At 40.8% G+C, this 23,350-nt stretch overlaps 1 protein-coding gene across 2 annotated transcripts in view; it reads left to right on the forward strand.

The window, feature by feature from the left end:
• Window positions 1-23,350, forward strand: part of VIRMA (vir like m6A methyltransferase associated) — a 66,064-nt gene that overhangs the window by 27,588 nt on the left and 15,126 nt on the right. For both annotated transcript variants that reach the window (XM_004597237.4, XM_058668789.1), the window contains exons 6-16: window positions 3,124-3,246; window positions 4,292-4,561; window positions 8,190-9,330; window positions 11,874-12,365; window positions 14,002-14,156; window positions 15,199-15,281; window positions 17,658-17,751; window positions 17,885-18,429; window positions 18,944-19,179; window positions 19,857-20,109; window positions 21,845-22,062. In XM_004597237.4, the coding sequence (XP_004597294.2) occupies window positions 3,124-3,246; window positions 4,292-4,561; window positions 8,190-9,330; window positions 11,874-12,365; window positions 14,002-14,156; window positions 15,199-15,281; window positions 17,658-17,751; window positions 17,885-18,429; window positions 18,944-19,179; window positions 19,857-20,109; window positions 21,845-22,062 (3,610 nt within the window). The remainder of the gene's footprint in view (window positions 1-3,123; window positions 3,247-4,291; window positions 4,562-8,189; window positions 9,331-11,873; window positions 12,366-14,001; window positions 14,157-15,198; window positions 15,282-17,657; window positions 17,752-17,884; window positions 18,430-18,943; window positions 19,180-19,856; window positions 20,110-21,844; window positions 22,063-23,350) is intronic.

The raw sequence follows: 23,350 nt of genomic DNA on the forward strand, positions 1-23,350 counted from the left end.
GCTGGCACTGTGAATCAGGGAGATTAGCCTATTGAGCCACCACATCAGCTTCTCATTTATGTTTTTGTCTATTTTTAATAATTTATTTATTTGAAAGCTATTTATCTGAAAGTTAATTGAAGATGAGAAAGGTCTTCCTTTCACTGATTGACTCTCCAAGTGGCTGCAACAGCTGGGACTGGTCCAGGCTGAAACCAAGAGCCTGGAATTGCATCTGGTGTCTCACACGGGTGACAGGAGCCCAAGCACTTGGCCATCTTCTGCTACCTTCCTAGGTGCATCAGCAGGGAGCTGGATTGGAAGTGGAGTAGCTGGAACTGGAATTGGCACAGGTTTGGCTAATCTTGTGCCTTATTGCTGGCTCCTACTTTGTTTATTTTTTAAAGATTTATTTATTTGAAAGATGGTGGGAGAGGGATTGACCTTGTATCCACTAGTTCACTCTCCAGGTGTTCTACAGTTACCAAGAGTTGAGTCAAGTTGCAGTCAGAATCTAGGAACTCCCTCTGATATCTCTCAGGAGTGGTAGGGACAGAAACATTCAGGCAGTCATCTGTTGCCTCCCAGGAAATTAACACTCAAACTGGAGCCTGATTTGGGTGAGTGTCCCAGGTGTCAGCTTAACGTGCTGTGCCACAACATCTGTATGGCTTTCCTTTTGTGAGGCAGGCAGCTGGACTTTTATTAATAATTTTATGTAGTTGAAATAAGGAAATTCAGGAACACGTTTTTGAAGTTACAATTGAAGTAAATTCATTTTCTGTCATTATTATGTTCTTACTTGAAAGGCAGCATGACAGAGAGGGAGAGACAAAGAAAGAGGTCATCCATCCTCTGGTTCACTGCCCCAGTGACTGCAACGATCAGGGCTGGGCCAGGCCGAAGCCAGAAGCCTGGAACTCCATCCAGGTCCAGTGTCTTGGGCCATCTTATGGCCTTTCCAGGTTGCATAAACAAGGACCTGGATTGGTAGTGGAGCAGCTGTGGAGTGTCAGTGATGCAGGTGGTTGCTTAGCCAGTTATACTACACCTTGACCCCTTAGTTGTCTTTTTTTCACCTAGTTGTGACCTTGTAATATTATCACTATGTCTTCTGTGTATTAGTAGGCTTCAAAAAGTTGGTGAATAAGTAGAATTAAAATATATGTTATTTTTGGTATAAGCATTGCAAATGAATAGTTTTTTTCATGTGAATTTACCATGAATTTTTTGAAGATCCCCTCATCCTACTGGTTACTCAAAAAATTGTATTCAACTTAGGAACTTGCTTAAAGTTGCTCCTTGGGCTGAAGTTTCATGTGTTTGTTTTAATTCTTATTTTGTGGTGATTATAGACTCACAGAAGATTACAAAGAAATGTGTGAGCAAGCCCCGTGCTCTCATTAGCCTCCTCTAGCTGAAAATTGTGCATTTTGTGGGACTTGTTCATATTCATCGGATGGACATGGACTCATTTGTGTGTGTGTATGCGGCTCTGTGCACTTCTGTGTCATGTGTAGCCTTGCATGACTATCATTATGTTCAAGATATTTAACACTGTCACCAGATTTCCTTTTGTTACCTATTTAGCTGTGCCCATTCTACCCATCATTTGTTCACCACCTCTGTCTTATTTCACAAATGTTAAATAAATGGACTCATGTATTAAGCATCTTTGAGACTGAATTTTTTATAGTCAGTTTAGTTTTCTTTGAGGTTTATTTGCTTTGGTTTGTGACCTGTAGTTTATTGTTTTTATGATTGCTGAGTATTGTTACATAGTATAGGAATGTGTTTATAGTTTTAACTTTTTACGTGTCAGTAGTGTCCAGTTTTTGACTATTACAAAATAAAATTAGACATTTATGTACTTGTTTTTGTGTGAGAATAAACCTTCATGGGTCTGGCATGCTAACTTAGCAGCTAAAATCCTTGACTTGCACACTGAGGATCCCATATGGGTGCCAATTCTAATCCTGATTCTCATCCAGCTCCCTGCCTGTGGCCTGGCAGAACAGTTGATGACGGCCCAAAGCCTTGGAATCCTGCACCTATGTGGGAGACCCGGAAGAGGCTCTGAGCTCCTGGCTTTGGATCAGCTGAGCTCTGGCTGTTATGACTACTTGGGGAGTGAGCGAGCAGATGGAAGATCTTTCTCTTTGTTTCGCCTTCATGTCTCTGGATTGTACCTAAGCACCTACATTGTTCTGATTGGTGGAAAGTCAGAAATTCTATCCTAATATTTATTAATTAGCAAAATTTTGTTGAAAGTCAGACATTCTATCCTAATATTAATTAATTAATCTTAAATATTTATTTATTTTATTACAAAGTCAGATATACAGAGAGGAGGAGAGACAGAAAGGAAGATCTTCCGTCCATTGATTCACTTCCCAAGTGAGCGCAACAGCCGGTGCTGCGCTGATCTGGAGCCAGGAGCCAGGAGCTTCTTCTGGGTCTCCCACGTGGGTGCAGGGTCCCAAGGCATTGGGCTGTCCTCGACTGCTTTCCCAGACCACAAGCAGGGAGCTGGATGGGAAATAGAGCTGCCGGGATTAGAACCGGTGCCCATTTGGGATCCTGGCGTGCTCAAGGTGAGGACTTTAGCAGCTAGGCCACGCCTCTGGGCCCTAATATTTATTAATTAGCAAAATTTTGTTAAGATACTGGGGAAGGAAAGTATATTAGTAAATTTTGAAGACAGAAAATTCAGCTGGGGGCCCGGCATGGTGGCCTAGCTGCTAAAGTCCTCGCCTTGAATGCACCGGGATCCCACATGGTCACCGGTTCTAATCCCGGCAGCTCCAATTCCCATCCAGCTCCCTGCTTGTGGCCTGGGAAAGAAGTTGAGGATGGCCCAATGCTTTGGGACCCTGCACCTGCGTGGGAGACCCGGAAGAGGTTCCAGGTTCCTGGCTTCAGATCAGTGCAGCACCAGCCGTTGTGCTCACTTGTGGAGTGAACCTCGGATGGAAGATCTTCCTCTCTGTCTCTCCTCCTCTCTATATATCGAACTTTGTAATAAAATAAATAAATCTTTAAAAAAAAGAAAGAAAATTCAGCTGATGAAAAGTGTTCTATGATGTTTGCATTTCATTATATTCGAAAAGTTAAAGGTGGTTTTCTGTGTCTAATAACCTGTAGCTGATGGGGAGAAAGAAGATCAGTTTAATGGAAGCCCTCCAAGACCACAGCCAAGGGGACCAAGGACTCCTCCAGGACCTCCTCCGCCTGATGATGACGACGATGAGCCTGTGCCTTTGCCAGGTATAGTCATTGCTCGAGCTTCTCCTCCTCCCCCACTTCCATGATGAAAGATAAAATGACACTTTTGATTAAAGATATGAATTGGATGCTGTAATCATATCTTGATGAATGCATTATCGCTGTTGTTCACTCCTGAGCATATTTCCTTTGTTTTTCTGTTAACACAAAGGTTTGATGCTTTTGAAGCAAGGCCAGCATTGCTTTGAAGCTAGTATTTAATGTGCTACAATGATAGGGACAAAGGACAATCACTTAAAAATAGTACGTACATAAATTAGAAAATTTAAAAAAATGTATAATTGATAGCGAAAAAGAAAAGGATTGGCTTGTGGTATTAGAATGTAAAATAGTTAATTAATTTTTACCATATGAAGACATTTAAACATTTAAAAAAAAAAGGTTATTTTCGGCCTGGCTCAATGACTCAACTGATAGTCCTTACCATTCAAGTGCTGGCATCCCATATTGGATACTATTGTCTCAGCCAGAAGCTTAGCTTACTATGCCATGATGCTGGCAACAATATGAAAATGTTTTTAATTTATTTAAAAAATTTAGAATCAGACATTTTTTCTTTTTAAATTTTATTTATTGTTTGTAATTATTTTCCGTGATACGGATTTATCAGGATAGGTATTCCTCCCTCTGCCTCCTCTTTTTCATTTGCCATTTTCCCTTCGTTCTATTTCCCCTAATTTATCAGTTTTACAGTTCCTGAAAAACATTACAGGTTTAACTTTCTGCTATTTAAGAGTATTATAACATAGTAAGTATAGGCAAAGGCAGAAAATCTAATATCTTACTGTTAAGGTACATTTAACTTTGGGAGCTTTCATTTTGTTTGGGAGTAGAGACACATACTGCAACAAGTCTTCACTTTCTGGAATGCTAGGAAGATATTTTTTAAAAGCAAGCAATTGTACTGCTCTTTTTAAGGGTGTTAGCTATATTATGTAAAATGCTATTAAATATTTGCAGTGTCGTATTCTGCTGTATGTTATTTAATACATTAAAGTAATCTGTGCTCCCGATGTCAATTTTTCAGCATCTGGTGACAAAGAAGAGGACGCTACCCACAGAGAGGACTACTTTGAGCCCATTTCTCCTGACCGGAATTCTGGTCCTCAGGAAGGGCAATATTCTGATGAAGGAGAAGTAGAAGAGGAGCAGCAAGAAGAAGGAGAAGATGATGAAGATGATGTGGATGTAGAGGACGAGGAGGATGAGGATGAGGATGATCGGCAAACAGTAGACAGTATTCCTGAGGAGGAAGAGGAAGATGAGGAGGAAGGAGAAGAGGATGAAGAAGGTGAAGGTGGGTTATATGAACTGGGATGTTTTGGTTTTAAGAGCCAGAGACCAAAGATGCAAAGATAAATGGGTTTTAGTTAACCCAAGAGTCAGATTATAGCTTAGCTTCAAGACATGACAAGAAATGTAATTTCCTTCTCTTTGATTTGTGGGTCTCTTTCATTCTGTGTCTGCTGAGTTTTGTGTGTTCACCTCACAGCTTTAATCTGTTTGACTGTATCTAATTCTCATGTTCAACATCTGTGGGAGAGATTCTGTGTGACTTCCGACAATATTTACCATCAGTTTTAGTCAGGGAAGCAGGGTCATATAGCAAATACGTGGTTATTAGGGATCTGATGACTGTTTTCGCAGTCAAGTGGTGTTTTAAGTGGTGTTAGGTGAAATGCTTAAGTGTTTAAGGACATGTAATAGTGTGCATAGTCATTTACTTGAGCTTCATTTTTCTTTTAAAAACTGAGTGAAAGATCTTTAAGTTTATTGGCTCTTTTTCTTTGTTGTTAAAAAAAATTTTTTAAGATTGTCTACATAGTTGAGAGGGATGCATGCCTGTGTGGGCTGCTGATCAGGGTGAGGAAGGTCAGGTATAAAGGAAGGTGAGTGGGGGCAACTGTTTCATTTTTTTTTTTTTTTCTCTCCTGTGTCTTCAGGGAAAGTGGGAGAGTGGGACACTCCTTGCTGTTGAACTGCATCATCTCCTGGGGTTGGGGTCAGTTGTTTGATGCTACCTTCGAGATCCTGATGTGGGAAGAGTGTTCCAAGGGTTTCCTTGAGTGGTTTTGATAATTCTGAGTCAACGTCAGCTTTGTTGCTCCATGGTTGAGAAAATCTTCCCTTGGTCTACTGGCTGACCAGGTCCTCCATACTGCATCCACAGACCCTGAAATATGCTGCAAAGCTTGGCCAGGAGAATTGTTAAATCTGTTCTGCTTTCCGTCCTCTGACGAGACACTTGATTTACTCTGTTGGCCTAGATATCTGACTGTCATGTCCCCCCTATGCATCTGTGCATGCTCTCTGATGCACAGGCATCAGCAGCTGAGGCGGCCCAGTCTCAACATAAGACGCATGCTCTCTAAGGTTGTACCATGTATGCTGTGAATTTTCCCTGTGGCCAAGGTCTAAGTCTAGCAGGGTAGTTGGGGAGTTCCCCAAGAAACCTTGCCTGGGGTGACCCAGACTTGATTCCATCTAGTGCAGTGCCAACTTCGCTCTGCCAGCTGCACCAGCCAGTGGGTGCAGTTGCCTGGTCAGTTCCACCCCAGCCCAGTTAGCCCACCACAGATCCGGTCTTCATACATATCAGCAGGTGCTGCAGCTTAGTTGGGATGACCTCCAATAACCTCCAGGCCCATCCTCAGACACAGTTTTTGCATGTGGTAGACTCTGCTGTGGCCTAACTCAACCCACCCCACCCTGCTCCTAGACCCAGATCTCACTTATGCCAGCAGGTGCTCCTGCCCTGTCCAGCCTGGCCGGCCTCCAGCCCTGGTTCTTGTTTTCACTAGCAGAAGGTAAAGCCCAGTAGAGGAGTGCTCATAGTTCCCTTGCTAGGCATGCTTCCAGTCCTTGATCTTGTGTCTCCCAGGGCATACTGTGGTCCAGCCTGACATGATTGCACGCAGTCCTGCCACCTGCTACCTGCCAGCTCTGGTGCTGCAGCCTAGCTTGGTTGGCCTGCCCCCATTCTTTTTTTTTTTTTTAAAGATTTATTTATTTTATTACAAAGTTAGATATATAGAGAGGAGGAGAGACAGAAAGGAAGATCTTCCGTCCATTGATTCACTCCCCAAGTGAGCGCAACGGGCTGGTGCTATGTCAATCTGAAGCCAGGAGCCAGGAACCTCTTCTGGGTCTCCCATGCAGGTGCAGGGTCCCAAGGCATTGGGCCGTCCTCGACTACTTTCCCAGGCCACAAGCAGGGAGCTGGATGGGAAGTGGAGCTGCCAGGATTAGAACCGGCGCCCTTATGGGATCCCGGGTTTGTTCAAGGCAAGGATTTTAGCGGCTAGGCCATGCTGCCGGGACCATCTGCACCCATTTTTGCTCTTGTGTGCCCCAATGGGTGTGGTAGCCTAGCCCAGCAGGCCCATGCCCAGCCTTCAAGTTAACTGGAGATTTTTGTGATTCAGTCTGGCTTGGCCCTGTACCTTGTCCTGGCTCTCACTCTTACCACTGTGCACTGTTAACTGACCCTGCCTAGCCTGCACCCAGACCTAGCTCACACGTATGCCAGGAGGTGTTGCTGCCCAGTCTGGTCTTGCCTGCTTCTAGCCCTGACTCTCACACTCACCAGTGGGAGTGGCATTAGCAGCATAGCAGGGGAGTTCCCCAAGTTCCTGTACCAGGCCCACTTTCTAGAAATGAATCTTGCGTGTGTTGGTAGGTGCTGCTCCCCAGATTGTCATGGCTGGCCCCCAGCCTTGATACTCACTGGTGAGTACTATAACCCAGCCTGACTGGCTGCACCCAGTCTGAGTCTCACCAGATCTGGCTCTCATGTGACCCAGCAAGTGCCATGTCCTAGCCCCCAGCCTGTCCTACACCCATTCTGGGTCTTGTAAGTGCCAGTGGTTGATGGAGCCTATACCAGTCTGGCCCAACCCCAGACCCAGTCCACACACATGCCAGTAGGTGCTGCAGCCTTGCCCAACCTCGTCTGTATACAGTCTTGCCTCTCACACTCACCAGTGGGAGCTACAGTCCAGCAGGGAAGTCCTCAGAGTTTCCCTGCTTGGTCCATTCCCAGCCCTGTGTCTTGCATATACTGGCAAGTGTTTTGAGTAGCCTAGCATTTCCTGCCTAGTCTTAGCTCTTGCTGGTGAGTGTTGGCTTTTGTGCTTCCCAGTGGGAGCTATGTCAAGTTCCCCTACCTGGCCACTTCTAGCCCTGGATCTCACCTGTGCCAGCAGGTGCAGCAGCCATACTTAGCATGCTCTGCCTCAGTCTGGCCTTTGTATGTTTAGGTTGGTCCTGCACCCTGACCCCCTGGCCTCCTCTCGGCCCTAGCTTCCTTGAGTGTCAGGTGGGTTTCTGTCAGGTTAGTTCTGTGGTCTAGCCCTGCTCAGCCCATCATCATCCAGTCTCCACATAAACTGGTAGGTGCTGCAGTTCCCTAGAGGTGAGCTCACAATTTCCATATAGAATCTACTCCCAGATGCAGTTCTCTTGCATTCTGGTGGGTGCTGCAGCCTAGCCTGACATGGCCCTACTTCCTGCTCCAACACTCATGAGTGGGTACTACGGCCTAGCTCAGCCAGCCATGCCCCACAGCCCTAGCTTTTGCATGCACCAGTGGATGTCAAGCAATGTTTTTTTTCCCCAGTCCACGTCTCACAAATGGGTGAGTGCCTTGGCCTGATCCAGACATACCCAGTGATAGCAGCACATGTGAGATGAATACTTTACCCACTGGGCCACCGCAAGGGACTCCAGATATATGATTTTTCCATATTATGAGAGTGTATGAAATGTTGATTACTGTTGACAGAATGTTGCAGCATGTTTATTTAATTGAGGAAATCATTAATTCTTAATGTTCACTTATTTTTATGTAACATTTGTTATAAACCAGAATTACACATTGAAAAACACTGATAAAATGCTTAAATACTATTCAAACTGATTTTCAGGGGATGATGGTTATGAACAAATTTCGAGTGATGAAGATGGAATTGCTGATCTGGAGCGTGAAACATTTAAGTATCCGAACTTTGATGTTGAATACACTGCTGAAGATCTAGCTTCTGTTCCTCCTATGACATATGACCCATATGACAGGGAGCTTGTACCACTCTTACACTTCAGCTGTCCATACAAGACTACGTTTGAAATTGAAATCAGTAGGATGAAGGATCAAGGTACAGATAAAGAAAATTCAGGAGCAATAGAAGCCTCGGTGAAGTTGACTGAACTCTTAGATTTGTATCGGGAAGACAGAGGTGCAAAATGGGTAACTGCTTTGGAAGAAATTCCAAGTTTAATAATAAAAGGATTAAGCTATTTGCAGTTGAAAAACACGACACAAGACTCTCTTGGCCAGTTGGTAGACTGGACCATGCAAGCTTTAAATTTACAAGTAGCCTTTCGCCAACCCATTGCCTTAAATGTCCGACAGCTCAAAGCTGGGACCAAGTTAGTGTCCTCACTAGCAGAATGTGGAACACCAGGGGTCATGGGACTGCTACAAGCAGGAGTGATCAATGCATTGTTTGAACTCCTGTTTGCTGATCACGTCTCATCTTCCCTTAAGTTAAATGCCTTTAAAGCTTTGGACAGTGTCATTAGTATGACAGAAGGAATGGAAGCTTTCTTAAGAGGTAGGCAGAATGAAAAAAGCGGCTACCAGAAACTTCTAGAGCTAATACTTTTAGATCAGACTGTGAGGGTTGTTACTGCTGGCTCAGCTATTCTTCAGAAATGCCATTTCTATGAAATTTTGTCTGAAATTAAAAGACTTGGTGACCATTTAGCAGAGAAGACATCGTCTGTTCCTAACCACAATGAACCTGATCATGATGCAGACACTGGACTGGAGAGAGCAAACCCAGAATATGAAAATGAGGCAGAAGCGTCTATGGACATAGATCTTTTGGAATCTTCAAATATAAGTGAGGGTGAAATAGATAAGATTATTAATCTCCTTGAAGAAGTCTTTCATTTAATGGAAACCGCACCTCATACTATGATTCAGCCTCCTGTTAAGTCTTTCCCAACAATGGCACGGATTACTGGACCCCCAGAGAGGGATGATCCATATCCTGTTCTCTTTAGGTAAGATATGTTTGTTTTGGGACAATGTATTTCACAAATCATTAGAAGTAGTTTTATGTGTTTGATATTAATTTTATATTTTAAATATATATCTGCTTGTTCACTCCCTTATTGCCTTCTGTAGCTGTGGTTGGGTCAGGCTGAAGCCAGGGCCTGGTACTTCATCTGGGTCTCATATCAGACACAGAAAGCCAAGTACTTGAGCCATTAACTGTTGCCTCCCAGGGTTTGTGTTAGCAGGAAGCTGTAACACAGGAGCATGGGGGCTTGAACCCAGCCACCCTGATATGGCATGTGGGCGTCGCCAGTGATGGTTTTACCTGCTCCACAGTGTCTGCTCCAAGGGTTTTGAAATTTGTTTTAATTTTTGAGATTTCCTTTTTTTTTTCCAGTAACTTATCTATAATTTTCTAACTATTGTAAAAATGGAAATTGGCATTTTAAATATTTAATTTCTTCTGTGGTTAGCTTTTGTCTTGATCTGGGATTTGATAGGAAATCAGGTACTGTTCCTTTTTTGAAATCTGTATTCATTACTATTATCAACTGAACTTACCCGGTCTTGTTTTAGTTTGAGTTCCCCAAAAGCATAACTTGAGTGAAAGTCTTGGGTGCTCATTCTTTGTTTTGAAAGGTTATCCTAAGAAGTAAATTACGCATAAAGAGAGTGAGGGAAAGAGAAAAGCTAGTAAAGGATGTTCATGAACTTTTTATTTCTTTGCCTAACTGGGCCTCCATCCGCTAGGGGCTCTGAGGAACTGGTTGAAGTATCTCTAACTTACATGATTGAAACACTCAGCTGGGATATTTGTCTGCCAACTCTTGGCTGCTTTGACTGAAGCTTGTCTGTCCACCAAGGGCTTTAGATTTTTCATGTGCTTCTTAGTTTCTTCTGCCTGTGGTCTGAGTGCTCTTCAGTAGCTTTGAAGAAGAAAAACCTTAGAAGTCCAAAGTGAACCTTCAAGATGGGTTCTGACAACCTGCATAGACTAGTCGGAGAAGGCCAGTGGGTCAGTGATGGAAGCTTGAGGAGCAGTAATGTGTAAGTGGTGGGTAGTGTGGAAACTTGGGATACTTGGATGAAATTGAAAGACAAGATGGATAGAATAGTGTCAAGGGAACCAAGGAAGAAAATAGTGTCAGGAAGCAGTAAAAGGTTTGTTGTGACAAATACGTTCCGAGAGGTTCAGAAGATAAAGACAGGAAATCATGTCATGAATTTTGTAGTACATATTACGATTTGGACTTTGACAAAAGCTGTTTATTAAAGCAGTGAGAAGAAATGGGGATAAAGAATCACTGGGAAATGAGGATATGAGAGCTGTCATTGTTACAGAAACTTGGCTCAGAAGGAATGTAAGAAGACAGCAGCAGCTAGAAAGAGATACTGCGTCGAAAGGAAGGCTTTTGTTTTTTAGGAATGGGATAGACTTAGGCATACTTCTAAAGTGACTAATTTAAAACATTAGTGGAGAAGGAGAAGATTACAGTATTTGTAGGAGCAAGAAATCATAGTTGCTGGAGCAGTGATAGGTGAGATCTAGAGTAATTGTGGGTGATTGCCTTCGGGTCAGATAAAGGAAACCTTGTTGAGTGCAGAAATACAAGTTTGTATTATTGTAGGCAGTAAAGGAATTAACTTGTTTATAATTCCATTTTTAATTAAATGGATGAAGTCATATACTAAGGGTGAGTGAAGATAGTGTAGGCAGGAGGGGACACCTTCAAATAGTTGCTGAGGGTTAACAAATTGCCCACCGTCATCCCTGCCTGTGTTTTGAGAAGTACTTTTGGATATTGGGACTAGAGGAAATAAAGGATTTTGAGGAATTTGATCTTGATTATTGAAGCTGTTTCTCTCTTAGGTTTTTCATCATGTGTGTTTTATAAAATTAAGTGCCCTGGTGGTAATACATTTATATTCACAGTTATGTTGTTGAATTGATCCGTTTTTAAAAAATTGTTTTTATTTGAAAAGCAGAGTAAGAGAGAGAAAGAGAATCTTCCATCTTCTAGCTCATTCCTCAGTGGCCACAGCAGTTGGTTCTTTGTCATAGCAGCAGGAGCACGAGCACCTGGGCCATGTTTCTGCTGCTTTGCCGGGCACATTAGCAGGGAATTGGATTGGAAGTGGAACAGCACTCATGTGGGATGCTGATGTCAGTTTTACCTGCTATGTTACAGCATTGGCCCCTGAATTGGTACCTTGATTAGGACTGTTTTTATGGCTTTTGCCTTGAAACTCTTTTGTTCTTAAGTATAGATATTCTTGTATTTTGCTTTTTTCTTTAAAATTTGATTAATGTTTAAGATTTGATCTTAGAAGAACTTCAAACCTGAGAGGGCCTGCTGGTGGAAAAAAAAAAAGACATCTATGCAAATAAGGAAACTGATGCCCAAAGAAATTCATTGATGTCTATTTGGGAGTGTTGGATCAATTAACAATTAAGACTTTTCCTTCTGAATTATGTGTATTATGGAATAGTTTTTATATAAATGAAGAACAGCTTACACTGATTTGACACATGTCAATTTTCTTGCAGGTATCTTCACAGTCATCATTTCTTGGAGTTGGTTACCTTGCTTCTGTCAATTCCAGTAACAAGTGCCCACCCTGGTGTGCTGCAAGCTACAAAAGATGTTTTAAAGTTTCTTGCACAGTCACAAAAGGGTCTTCTTTTTTTTATGTCGGAATACGAAGCAACCAATCTGTTGATTCGAGCACTGTGTCACCTTTACGATCAAGATGAAGAAGAAGGACTCCAGTCTGATGGTGTTATAGATGATGCATTTGCCTTGTGGCTTCAGGACTCCACACAGACATTACAGTGCATTACAGAACTGTTCAGCCACTTTCAGCGTTGTACAACCAGTGAAGAAACTGACCATTCAGATCTCCTGGGAACCCTTCACAATCTGTATTTGATTACGTTTAATCCTGTGGGACGTTCAGCTGTTGGCCATGTTTTCAGCCTTGAGAAAAATCTTCAAAGTCTAATTATGCTAATGGAGTACTACTCCAAAGAAGCCTTAGGGTAATTTTCTGTTTACTTAAAATATTGTGTTAGAAGGCTAGATCACTTGATGGACTAGTTTGTTAAAAGAAGGATTTGCTTTGAAAGTAAAAACCATATCTACTTTTGATATGACACGTAACTTGGTAATTATAGATAGGAATGACAGAAATCTTTAAAATATCAGATATGGCTGTAAAGTGATGAACTGTACCTTCGAGCAGCTTTTTTTCCTTCCTGTGCTTTCCTGTGGGGTTTGTAAAGATTGCAGCTAGAATACCCCTTCTGATTTGTGTGGAGGGGAATGCTATGGTACAGTGCCTGTACTACAGGAGTAGTGAGGACTCTCTTGCTGTCCTGTGTCCTTGTAAACTGGTCATGTTGCTCTGGTTTCAGAACTGCTTTGGCTGGATGAGGGGAATTGAGAAAAATAATAGTTTTGAAGAGCCTGCCCAGTAGGGCACAGGGTTTTAGTGTATGAAAAGACATGTCCCTCTTCTTGGCTCTTATCACACAAGGTAGTGGTATCCAGGGAACTGCCCTTATGGAGACTTGGTATGACTCCTTGAGTGACAGGTATTTTTTGGAGTGGAGGCCTAAGAAAGGCAAGTACCAGTGACTTGTGTGCTTAGCCATATTATTGATTTTTATAGAGGAATACTGAAGGATGACGGTCACGTTTAGTCCCGTTTATCCTGACTTCACAATTCTCTGCTTCTTAGTCTTTCATTGTTAATGTGGTATACTTTTTGTTTCATGATTCTTCTAATATTATTTGTAAATAGATTTTAATGTAGTTTCCATTATCAGTGTATCCTTTTTATATGCTTTGATTTTTTAAAAAAATATTTATTTTATTGGGAAGTCAGATGTACAGAGAGGAGGAGAGACAGAGGAAGATCTTCCATCACTGATTCCGCAAGTGGCCACAATGGCTGAAGCTGAGCCAATCTAAAGCCAGGAGCTTCTTCTGGGTCTCCCACACGGATCGTCCCAAGGCTTTGGGCCATCCTCGACAGCTTTCCCAGGCCATAGGCAGGGAGCGGGATGGGAAGCAGGGTCACGAACCGGTGCCCATTTGGGATCCCGATGTGTTCAAGTCACAGATTTTGGCCACTAGGCTACTGTGCTAGGTCCCTTTTTATATCCTTTGTAAAGAGGTTCATTAATTTGTTTGAAAGGCAGAAGAGAGGAAGATATCTTCCCATCTCTTGGTTTACCCCCCAAATGCCTGAAACAGCCACGGTTGAACCAGGCTGAAGCTAGAAGCTTCAGGCTTCTTCTGTGTCTTCCATGGAGTGGTGGGGTAGTAGAGAGACCTAAATGCTTGAGCTGCTACCTGCTTCCCAGGGTGACTTAATTCCAGGCTCCCCGGTATCATGGGTGTCCCAAGTAGTGGTTTTACTTACTGTGTCTCAATGCCTGCCTTTTTATATATGTGTGTGTGTGTGAGAAAAAGAGAGGGAGAGAGAGAAGTGGTGCTTTCAGGTCAATTGGCTATTAGCTATAAAAATGCCTTTTTGTTACTAGGAAGTTAGTCATGTTTCACTGTAAATTTTCTCAATATTTTTAAAACAAAGAAGAAAAAAATGTTTAAAGTTGTTGTTGAAAAATTCTTTCCTTACCAAGAACTTAAAAAGACCTTGTTTTGTTTCAGCGATTCCAAGTCTAAGAAGTCAGTAGCCTATAATTACGCATGCATACTGATTTTGGTGGTCGTCCAGTCTTCCAGCGATGTCCAGATGCTAGAACAACATGCAGCTTCTCTGTTGAAACTTTGTAAAGCAGATGAAAATAATGCCAAGTTGCAAGGTATGGGGCCTGAAGCTACAATGGTAACCATTTATAATATGTGAAGGAAAGCATTTTAGAATATCTGCAATTAGTGCTTTATCAGGTTTTGATATTGTGTCCACTAAAATTGTTTTTAACTTTTTGAAATTGCCTTTTGTGAAGATGTTTTATCAAACCATTAACCATTTTAAAATATACACAGAAGATATTAAAATGTCCTTTTCTGGAAAGCTGTTAAAATTGATGTTCATTTCCAGTTTGTAAATAAAATAGAAGAGTCGTTTTAGAGATACTCAAAGGTTCATTGTGTGTGTTTTGCTTTCTGTGCATTTGTAAGGACTTTATTATCTAAGTATGATAGAGAAATCCATTTGTAGCTTATCACATTTGTGCTGTGCTAAAAATTGGAGAATAAAGAAGTTAAGTGTATATATAGATGTATATTGAACAAAGTTCATGGCAGAGCTTAGAGAAGCCATCTGGAGAAGTCTGAGGTATCTAATCACAACTTTTGTTTTAATCCTGGTTCCTGTGTTTCTAACCATATCATGTAGGAAATTTGGTAACACTGAGTAAATATTATAAAAATACTTTAAATTAATATAGCTCTGTAAATTTCTTTTAAAAATATGTTTATTTTATTTAAAAGGCAAGAGACGAGAGAGAGATTGCATCTGCTGGTTCACTCCTCCAGAGCTTACAGCAGCGTGCTTGGGTCAGGCCGAAATAGGGAGTGTAAAACTCAATCCAGTTTAGTAGGACCCAAGTACTGCAACCATTGTTGCTGTCTTCCAGGTTACTTCTTAGCAGGAAATAGAATGGGAAACAGCCGGGCTCTAGGCCCAGGCATTCCAGCATTTCTTACTTCTCAAGCAGTGCTGTGGATGTACATTTATATTTCAGTTTAAACCTTACTTAACTAGACACAAGTTCATCCCTATCGCTTTATAAAACCTAAGTTATTGAAATCATTATGGATCTGATAATGGAGAAAATTGACTTTGTTTATTATAAAGGCTCTTATTTTTGAAGACTGTAAATTACTGTTTTTGTTTTTAAGAACTTGGCAAGTGGCTTGAACCTCTGAAAAATCTTAGATTTGAAATTAACTGCATCCCGAACCTAATTGAGTATGTTAAGCAGGTAAGCAAAACTTAGCGGAGTTTTGGATCCATGCAGTTACCTGGTAGAGTAGTGAACTGCATCAGAGCAAGTATGTAGATAAAGCAGAAATCCAATGTCTTTACTTGATTAATCAGACTTTGTATGTGCAAGTTGATATAAAATGAAAATGATTCTCTGTGCATGTAACTCCAGATGCATGTAAATAACCATGTGTACTGTTATTACCCTGTCTGAATTTTGTCTGAGTTTTCCTCTGAAATGGAAATAATTTCACTGATCATTCTGGTAACATTTACACATTGTTTTAGGGTTAAATGTTAGCAGTAATGTAACATACAGTTTTCAGTTGAACTTTGTATTAGTGCAGTAGAATTTCACTCAGACTATTTAAATGAATATTCTTAGACCAATTCTGAATTTTTGCAATGGGGCTAGTTTTCTTTGTTGTTAACTTGGATAGTCAAATATTCAGTTGAAATAAGTCATGAGAGTTGAAATATGAATTTCAACTTATAGATGTTATGAAACATAGTTTGTGATGAAAAAAATTATTGTAAGTATTTTGTTTTTCAAAGATTTATTTACTTATTTGAAAGAGTTCACAGAGAGAGAGGGACAGAAATCCTCTGTGCACTGGTTCACTTCCTCTCCAGAGGGCCACAATGACCAGGACTGAGGAAGGCAGAAGCCAGAAGCTAGTTTCTTCTGGGCCTACTGTGTGGTTGGCAGGGGCCAAGGCACTTGAGCAATCCTCCACTGCTTTTCCCAGGCCATTTGCAGGGTATTGGATCGTAAGTGGAATGACTAGGAGTTGAACCCGCGGCCATCTGGAACCATCTGGGATTCTGGTATCTCAGATGGCCACTTTACCTGCTCTGTCACAATGCTGGTCCACTTTTCTTTTGTTGTTGTTAATGATTACTTTATCTAATGTGCAGAATAAAAGATACTCAGGGATATATAACAAGTTTTCAGGGTAGAATTGACCTTAAATTGTCTCTTTCATGGAGGATACAAGCCTGTGTGTATGTGTGGGGTCACAGCTAGAGATAGGGAATGGGAATGGGAAAGACTGAGTGTCTATGCCATCTTTGTCTTAGAATTATGGTGTATAGTATGAATTGTTGAAGTAATTTATGTAAATTGTCTAATTTGTTGCTGTTCTGACCAGATAGCAAGAAGTGCTGTTGAGGGTCTTTGCCTTAGGTTTCTCTGCCCTTATCTTCTCTTTTTATTCTTTCCTGCAAGTACAATTGCCTCCTGTGGTGTAGTCACATATAAAGAAGTTTTGATTTTTATTTAAGTCTTTACCTCATTAATTATGATTATAAGTAGCTATAATTCCAAGATGCACAACTAATCCTACAAGATTGAAACTTTGCTGAATGGCTGCCTGCTGCCTTGTGTAATTTGTGGAACTGTAACAAAAATAAATAAAGGAAAAGCTAATCTGAAGTGGGAACAGTGAGAAAGAGTATTTTATTTTGTAAATTTATGCTCTGAGGCTTATAAATTAGAATAGAGGAGTTGAGCATTGTGGCTAGTGGGTTAAGCCACTGCCTGTGACACTGGCATCACATATGGGTGCTGGTTTGTGTTCTGGCTGCTTTGCTTCCAGTCCAGCTCCCTGCTAATGTGTCTGGGAAATCAGTGGAGGATGGCCTAGGGTACTTCCTTTGTGGAGGTCCAGAAGAAGCTCCCGCTTCTAGCCCCAGCCCTGGTGACCATTTGGGGAGTGAAACTGTAGATGGAAGATCTCTGTGCAATGCCAGATCAGTCAACCAGTCTTAAAAAATAAAAAGCTATGTAGTCTAATGCATTTCCGTAATTGTCCTTTCTTTTAGTTCTTAATGTACGTAAACTCTACAATTGAGTTTAAAATTTTGTTGTTGTTTTTACTTGAAAGGCAGAATGAGTGAAGGAGAGGCAAAAAGAAATATTTTATCCATTGTTTCACTCCCCAAATGGTTGCAAAACCTGATGCAAGGAACAAGTTTCAATTGCCTTCCCAGCTGCATTAGCAGAGAGCTGACTTGAAGCGTAGCAGCTGGTGCTTGAACTCACAGTCCCATGTGGGATACTAGTGTTGTGAGTGGCGACTTAACTCTCTGGGCCATAGTACTGACTCCCAGACTTTTTATTTATACAGTATCACATATCGTGTAGTATCATGTATAATGTATGCCAAATACCTAATGCTTTTGTTGGACATTTTTAGCCTCAGGCACTTAGTCGTATTTTAAATGTACTTACTAAATATAACTAAATATTACTAAATATAGCATGTAGCTAAATTTTTTAAGACTCATATTTTTAAGTAATGTATGTCTGGAATTTCTTTCCATATGATGGATACTGAGAAGTTAAAATCTCTGCTAATTTTTATTTTTGAAGAATATTGATAACTTGATGACCCCGGAAGGTGTTGGCCTTACCACTGCCTTACGTGTGCTCTGTAATGTGGCGTGTCCACCACCTCCTGTAGAAGGTACTTTGTCTACTACTCTATTTTAAGAACTGCCATTTAATCCTAGAATAAATATCATATTAAATATTCAAAATTTTTAAGCAGTTGTTAACTTATAAGTAATTAGTTTTTTTCCCCCTTCCCCAATCTAAAGGTCAACAGAAAGATCTGAAATGGAATCTTGCGGTTATTCAGCTCTTTTCTGCTGAAGGAATGGACACCTTTATTCGAGTTCTGCAGAAATTGAATAGTATTCTGACCCAGCCTTGGAGGCTGCATGTCAACATGGGGACCACCCTTCACAGAGTTACGACTATTTCAATGGCTCGCTGCACACTCACTCTTCTTAAAACGATGCTGACGGAACTCCTTCGAGGGGGCTCCTTTGAGTTTAAGGACATGCGTGTTCCTTCAGCACTCGTGACTTTACACATGCTCCTGTGCTCTATCCCCCTCTCAGGTCGTTTGGATAGTGATGAACAGAAAATTCAGAATGATATCATTGACATTTTACTGACTTTCACACAAGGAGTTAACGAAAAACTCACTATCTCAGAAGAGACCCTGGCCAATAATACTTGGTCTTTAATGTTAAAAGAAGTTCTTTCTTCGATCTTGAAAGTTCCTGAAGGATTTTTTTCTGGACTTATACTTCTTTCAGAGCTGCTGCCTCTTCCATTGCCCATGCAAACAACTCAGGTATCGCTTCCATATAACATGCATCTTATAAATGACTGCGGTAATACTTTTTTAAAAGCCAATGATTTTGTTAAAAATAAACAAAAGCACTCATGCCCCTCTTCCAGAAAAGACTTAAAAATAACTGGATGAAGGTGAGATAAAACTGAAGTTAGCTGTTCATTGATGAGTTAATGGGGGTAACATTTGAAATAAATTTTTGTGTTATATTGAGTTTTGTGCTGTTGTATACTTACGCTTTTCTATTACTTTAAGTCTTTTTTCCCCTCTTTACCATGTGTGAGATATGCCAGCAACCAAGTTGCTCCACCAATGGACTTTGCTCAATTGACTGCTGACCTGACAACAACATTTTTAGACTCATTGAATTCAGCCAGATGTTTAATTGTGTGATAGAAAACCAGATGTTAAAAGCCTGTAGAGATGATCTTCTTTTTACAACAGTTCTCCTTGAAGTTTTTGTGACTGTAAATATTAAAAATGTATGTACACACACATTATACTTTTTTAACAGGTTATTGAGCCACGTGATATATCAGTGGCACTCAACACCCGAAAATTATGGAGCATGCACCTTCATGTTCAAGCAAAGTTGCTCCAAGAAATAGTTCGCTCTTTCTCTGGCACAACTTGCCAACCCATTCAACATATGTTGCGGCGTATTTGTGTTCAATTGTGTGACCTTGCCTCACCAACTGCACTTCTGATTATGAGAACTGTGTTGGATTTGATTGTAGAAGACTTGCAAAGGTATTTGCATTTTACATTAAGATTTTTCTAGGTTATTCTTGACACATAAACTTTTTAAGTTCAGAATTTGGAAACCAGGGGTTTAAAATGCCCAGGTTATATGTGTATACATGTGTGTTTATATGAATATTTGTAGATTTTTAAAAAAGGATTTAATTTATTTAGTTGAAAGTTAGAGAAAGAACTCTTTGATTTTCTGGAATACCTCCCAAATGGCAGGAACCAGGAACTTCCTTCAAGTCTCCCTAGCAGAAGCCCTAGCACTTGGGCCGTCCTCTGCTGCTTTGCAGGCATGCTAGAGGGATGGGAAGCAGAGCAGCCAGGACTGGGGCTGGTCCCCTTATAGGATGGATACCAGCCCCGAAGGCAGTGGCTTTTCTTGCCACGTCACGGCACCAGCACTTGTAGGTGATTTTTAATTAGGAAGTGTTATCATTTTATATTGAAGATACCATTATATTATTGAAATGCAAACCATAAAGAAAATTTTTGAATTCATTGAAAGCCTGAAATGTGTAAAATTTTGTAGTAATTGTAAATTCCAGAGAAGTTGTCATTATCCCAAGGAATGTTTCATGTTAAATGTATGTAAGCTGCTATGTCTTGAAAAAAGAGTATTCATGCCTTAAAATCCAAAACTTTTTTTTTTTTTACTAAATGCATTGATTTCATTTCAGCTCTTCAGAAGATAAAGAAAAGCAGTACACTAGCCAAACCACCAGGTTGCTTGCTCTTCTTGATGCTCTGGCCTCACACAAAGCTTGTAAATTAGCCATTTTGCATCTGATTAATGGGACTGTTAAAGGTGATGAGCGCTATGCAGAGATATTCCAGGATCTTTTAGCTTTGGTGCGGTCTCCTGGAGATAGTGTAATCCGCCAACAGTGTGTGGAGTACATCATTTCCATTTTACAGTCTCTCTGTGACCAGGTATTTATTTTGTGAAGTGTGTGTGTGTGTATGTGTGTTTCCTCAAGCTTCTGTGATACATATCTTAATTGTGAGCAAAGAACTTTCATGTATGTTTTATTACTACTGCTTTTGTTGAGGGAGATGAATTTGACTAGCAAAGCAACAGTAAAACAGTTTGGTTCCTTACCTCTTTTCTTTGTGAAGATTTATTTATTTATTTATTTATTTATTTGAATTAGAGAGAGAGAATGAGAATGTTCATTTGCTGATTCAGTCCCCATTTGGTTGCAACAGCCAGGGATGGGCCAGGATGTAGCCAGGAGCTAGGAGCTTGTAAAGATTTTTCTGTGTGGGTGTCAAGGGCTTAACCCCTTGGGCCATCTTCCACTGCTTTCTCCAGACCGTTAGCAGGGAGCTAGATCAGGGGACAGCGGGGACTTGAAGTGGCACCTGTACAGGATGCGGCAGTGCAGGTGGCAGCTTTACCCACTCTGTTACATACCAGCCCCTGTTGATTTATTTCTTTAGGTTAACATATAGAAGATTTCTCTGAGTGGCGTTTTCTTTATTATAATGTTGGGTATTTGCTTTATAAAATGCCACCTCTGCATTTTGGGGGGCTTAGTGATATATACTGTATATTGCAAGAGGTGGCTTAACTTGCTGCTTCTTGCCAGCCCGCAGAATATCTTTTACTAGAATCTTGTTTTTGGATAATTATATTTTTCTAGCTGAAGATAAAAATCTAGTCTGCTTACATTTTTTGAGGTGACTTCACAAATGGGTGAAACATAATTTGGGGTCCTGATAGGAAGACTGTTTCGATCCTTCTATCTAAACCTCTGTGTGTCCAGTTGATTGGTATTTCATAACTAACTCATGTCGGGATGGATGGGTACACTGAGCAGCGTTGCTAGCGTTAGTCACCATGATGACACAAACTTAATTGATGAACTCAGCTCAGCTGTTAAATGTCTGTTTCTTAATTCATATTTTTGTTTTATAGTTTTAGGAGAAACTGAGTGCTGATTTGCAGTATTTTTAAGTGAATAAAGATGATGAACACAACCAGAAATGCTCTTGTGAAATCTAGTGTATTTGTGTAAGAAGAGAATGTAGTGGGAGTTTTTATGGTTATTGTTAGCTAAACTTGCTTAGGATTGGAACACTTGAATTTTTAGAAGTAAAGGCTCATATTTAATTGGAAGACTATCTGAATATAGATTGGCTCAATCCATATCTGTTTTGCCGCTTTGAAATTCCACTGTTGTTAAAACATAACAACACTATAATTTATTTCGGGGTTATGAAACAAAGTTGAAAGAGTGACAGAGTGAAAGAGAAACAGAGATACTGTAACATCAGGGCTGGGCTAGGTGGGAACTCCATCTGGGTGGAGGAACTGAGGTTTGTGAACTGTCATCCACTGTTTCCCAATATGAGCAGGGAAATGAAACTGAAGTAGCTAGGACTTGAAAATATACAGTATGATACAGATAGAAAACACTTAAGATATTTTTTAAAAGAAATATTGTAAAGCAAAGTATAAGTATTTTTGTAGCTATGTATTTTTGTATTAACTTTTACAAAAGGGCAAGCTGTTCTGTTCAGTGTGTATGTATGGATGAGCCTATGTCAGTATTGTAAGGGGTGATCGCTATTAATTGCTGTGTATTTGTGATAGAAAGATGCTCAGTGATGGTGATAATCATATAAGAAGTCTTTTTCCCCCACTCCCTTCCTCCCTCCACAGGACATTGCCCTTATTTTGCCAAGCTCATCTGATGGTTCTATTTCTGAATTGGAGCAGCTCTCTAATTCTCTACCAAACAAAGAATTGATGGCATCAATTTGTGACTGTCTGCTTGCTACGCTAGCCAACTCTGAGAGCAGTTACAACTGCTTATTGACTTGTGTCAGAACAATGATGTTTCTTGCAGAGCATGACTATGGATTATTTCACTTAAAAAGGTAATTTTTAATCTAGTTTAATAGATTGGATTTGATTTTTTTTTTGCTCTGCCATCCCATAAATTAATTCACACTTACTGTAGGAAATTGAAGGTGTAATGATTATAAGGACAGTTATTCTTGGTAAATTATGCAGCTTAGAGTTTCTGAGCAGGTTTGTGGGAGAGTTGTGACCTCCATAAACTTCTCAGGTGAAGGACAGTTGGCATTGGTTAAGATCCTGCTTAGGATACCTACATCCCATGTATATATGTGTCTTTTTCTTACATAATTACATAATTTCTTAAAAAAAATTTTTTTTTGTTTTACTGGGAAGCAGATTTTATGGAGAAAAAGAGAGACAGAGAATGATCAATCTTTTGTGCGCTGATTCACTCCCCAAATGGTCATAGTGGCTGGAGTTGAGTCAACTTGGAGCCAGGAGCCAGTAGTTTCTTCCAGGTCTCCCACATAGGTACAGGGTCCCAAGGCTTTGGGCCATGCTCTACTGCTTTCCCAGGTCACAGGCTGGGAGTTTGGTGGGAAGTGGAGCGAGTGGGATATGAACTGGTGCCTATATTGGGATCCTAGCGCTTGGAGGTGGAGGATCAGCCAGTTGAGCTATCACGCCAGGCTCTACCACATCTCATGTTTTAATAACAGGGTTTTAGTGGTTATTGCCAGTTCCAGCTTCCTGCTAATGCACACCTGTGGAGGCAGTAGGTGATGGCTCAAATTGGTGGGACCCTGCCACCCATGTGGTAGACCTCTTGGCCCTAGCCTGGCGCTGCCTCAGCTAATGTGGAACCTTGGGACTGAAGCATTAGATGGAAGTTCTCCATATTTCTCAGTGTCCTGTCTTCACTGAAAAGTACACACACACACACACACACACACACAAAATAATTGTTTATTTTGAAAGAGCTACAGAGAATGAGAGACAGATTCTCCCTCCATTCACTGTTGACTCTCAGTATTACCACAGTGGCCAGCGCTGGACCAGGCTGAAGCCAGGAGTCAGAAGCTCCATCTGAATCTCTGACATGGGTGGGAGGGACCTAGGTACTTAGTCTGTCCTCTGCTGCTTGTACCAGGTCAGTGGTAGAAAGCTGGATCAGAAGTGGAGCAACCAGGAAATGAAGCTGCTGGCATGGTAGATGGTAGCCTTATTTGCTTCACCGCAGACTTGGCCCTGCTTTTGAATAAAAATCAATAGAATTTATTTTACAAAGTACTCAGTTTATAAAAAGTTCAAAAATAGAGAACCAGTGATTTTCTCATGATGAATTTTATAAATTTATTATTTGAG

This window comes from Ochotona princeps, chromosome 9 (genome assembly GCF_030435755.1).
Source record: "Ochotona princeps isolate mOchPri1 chromosome 9, mOchPri1.hap1, whole genome shotgun sequence".
In the NCBI taxonomy this organism is placed as follows: Eukaryota; Metazoa; Chordata; class Mammalia; order Lagomorpha; family Ochotonidae; genus Ochotona; species Ochotona princeps.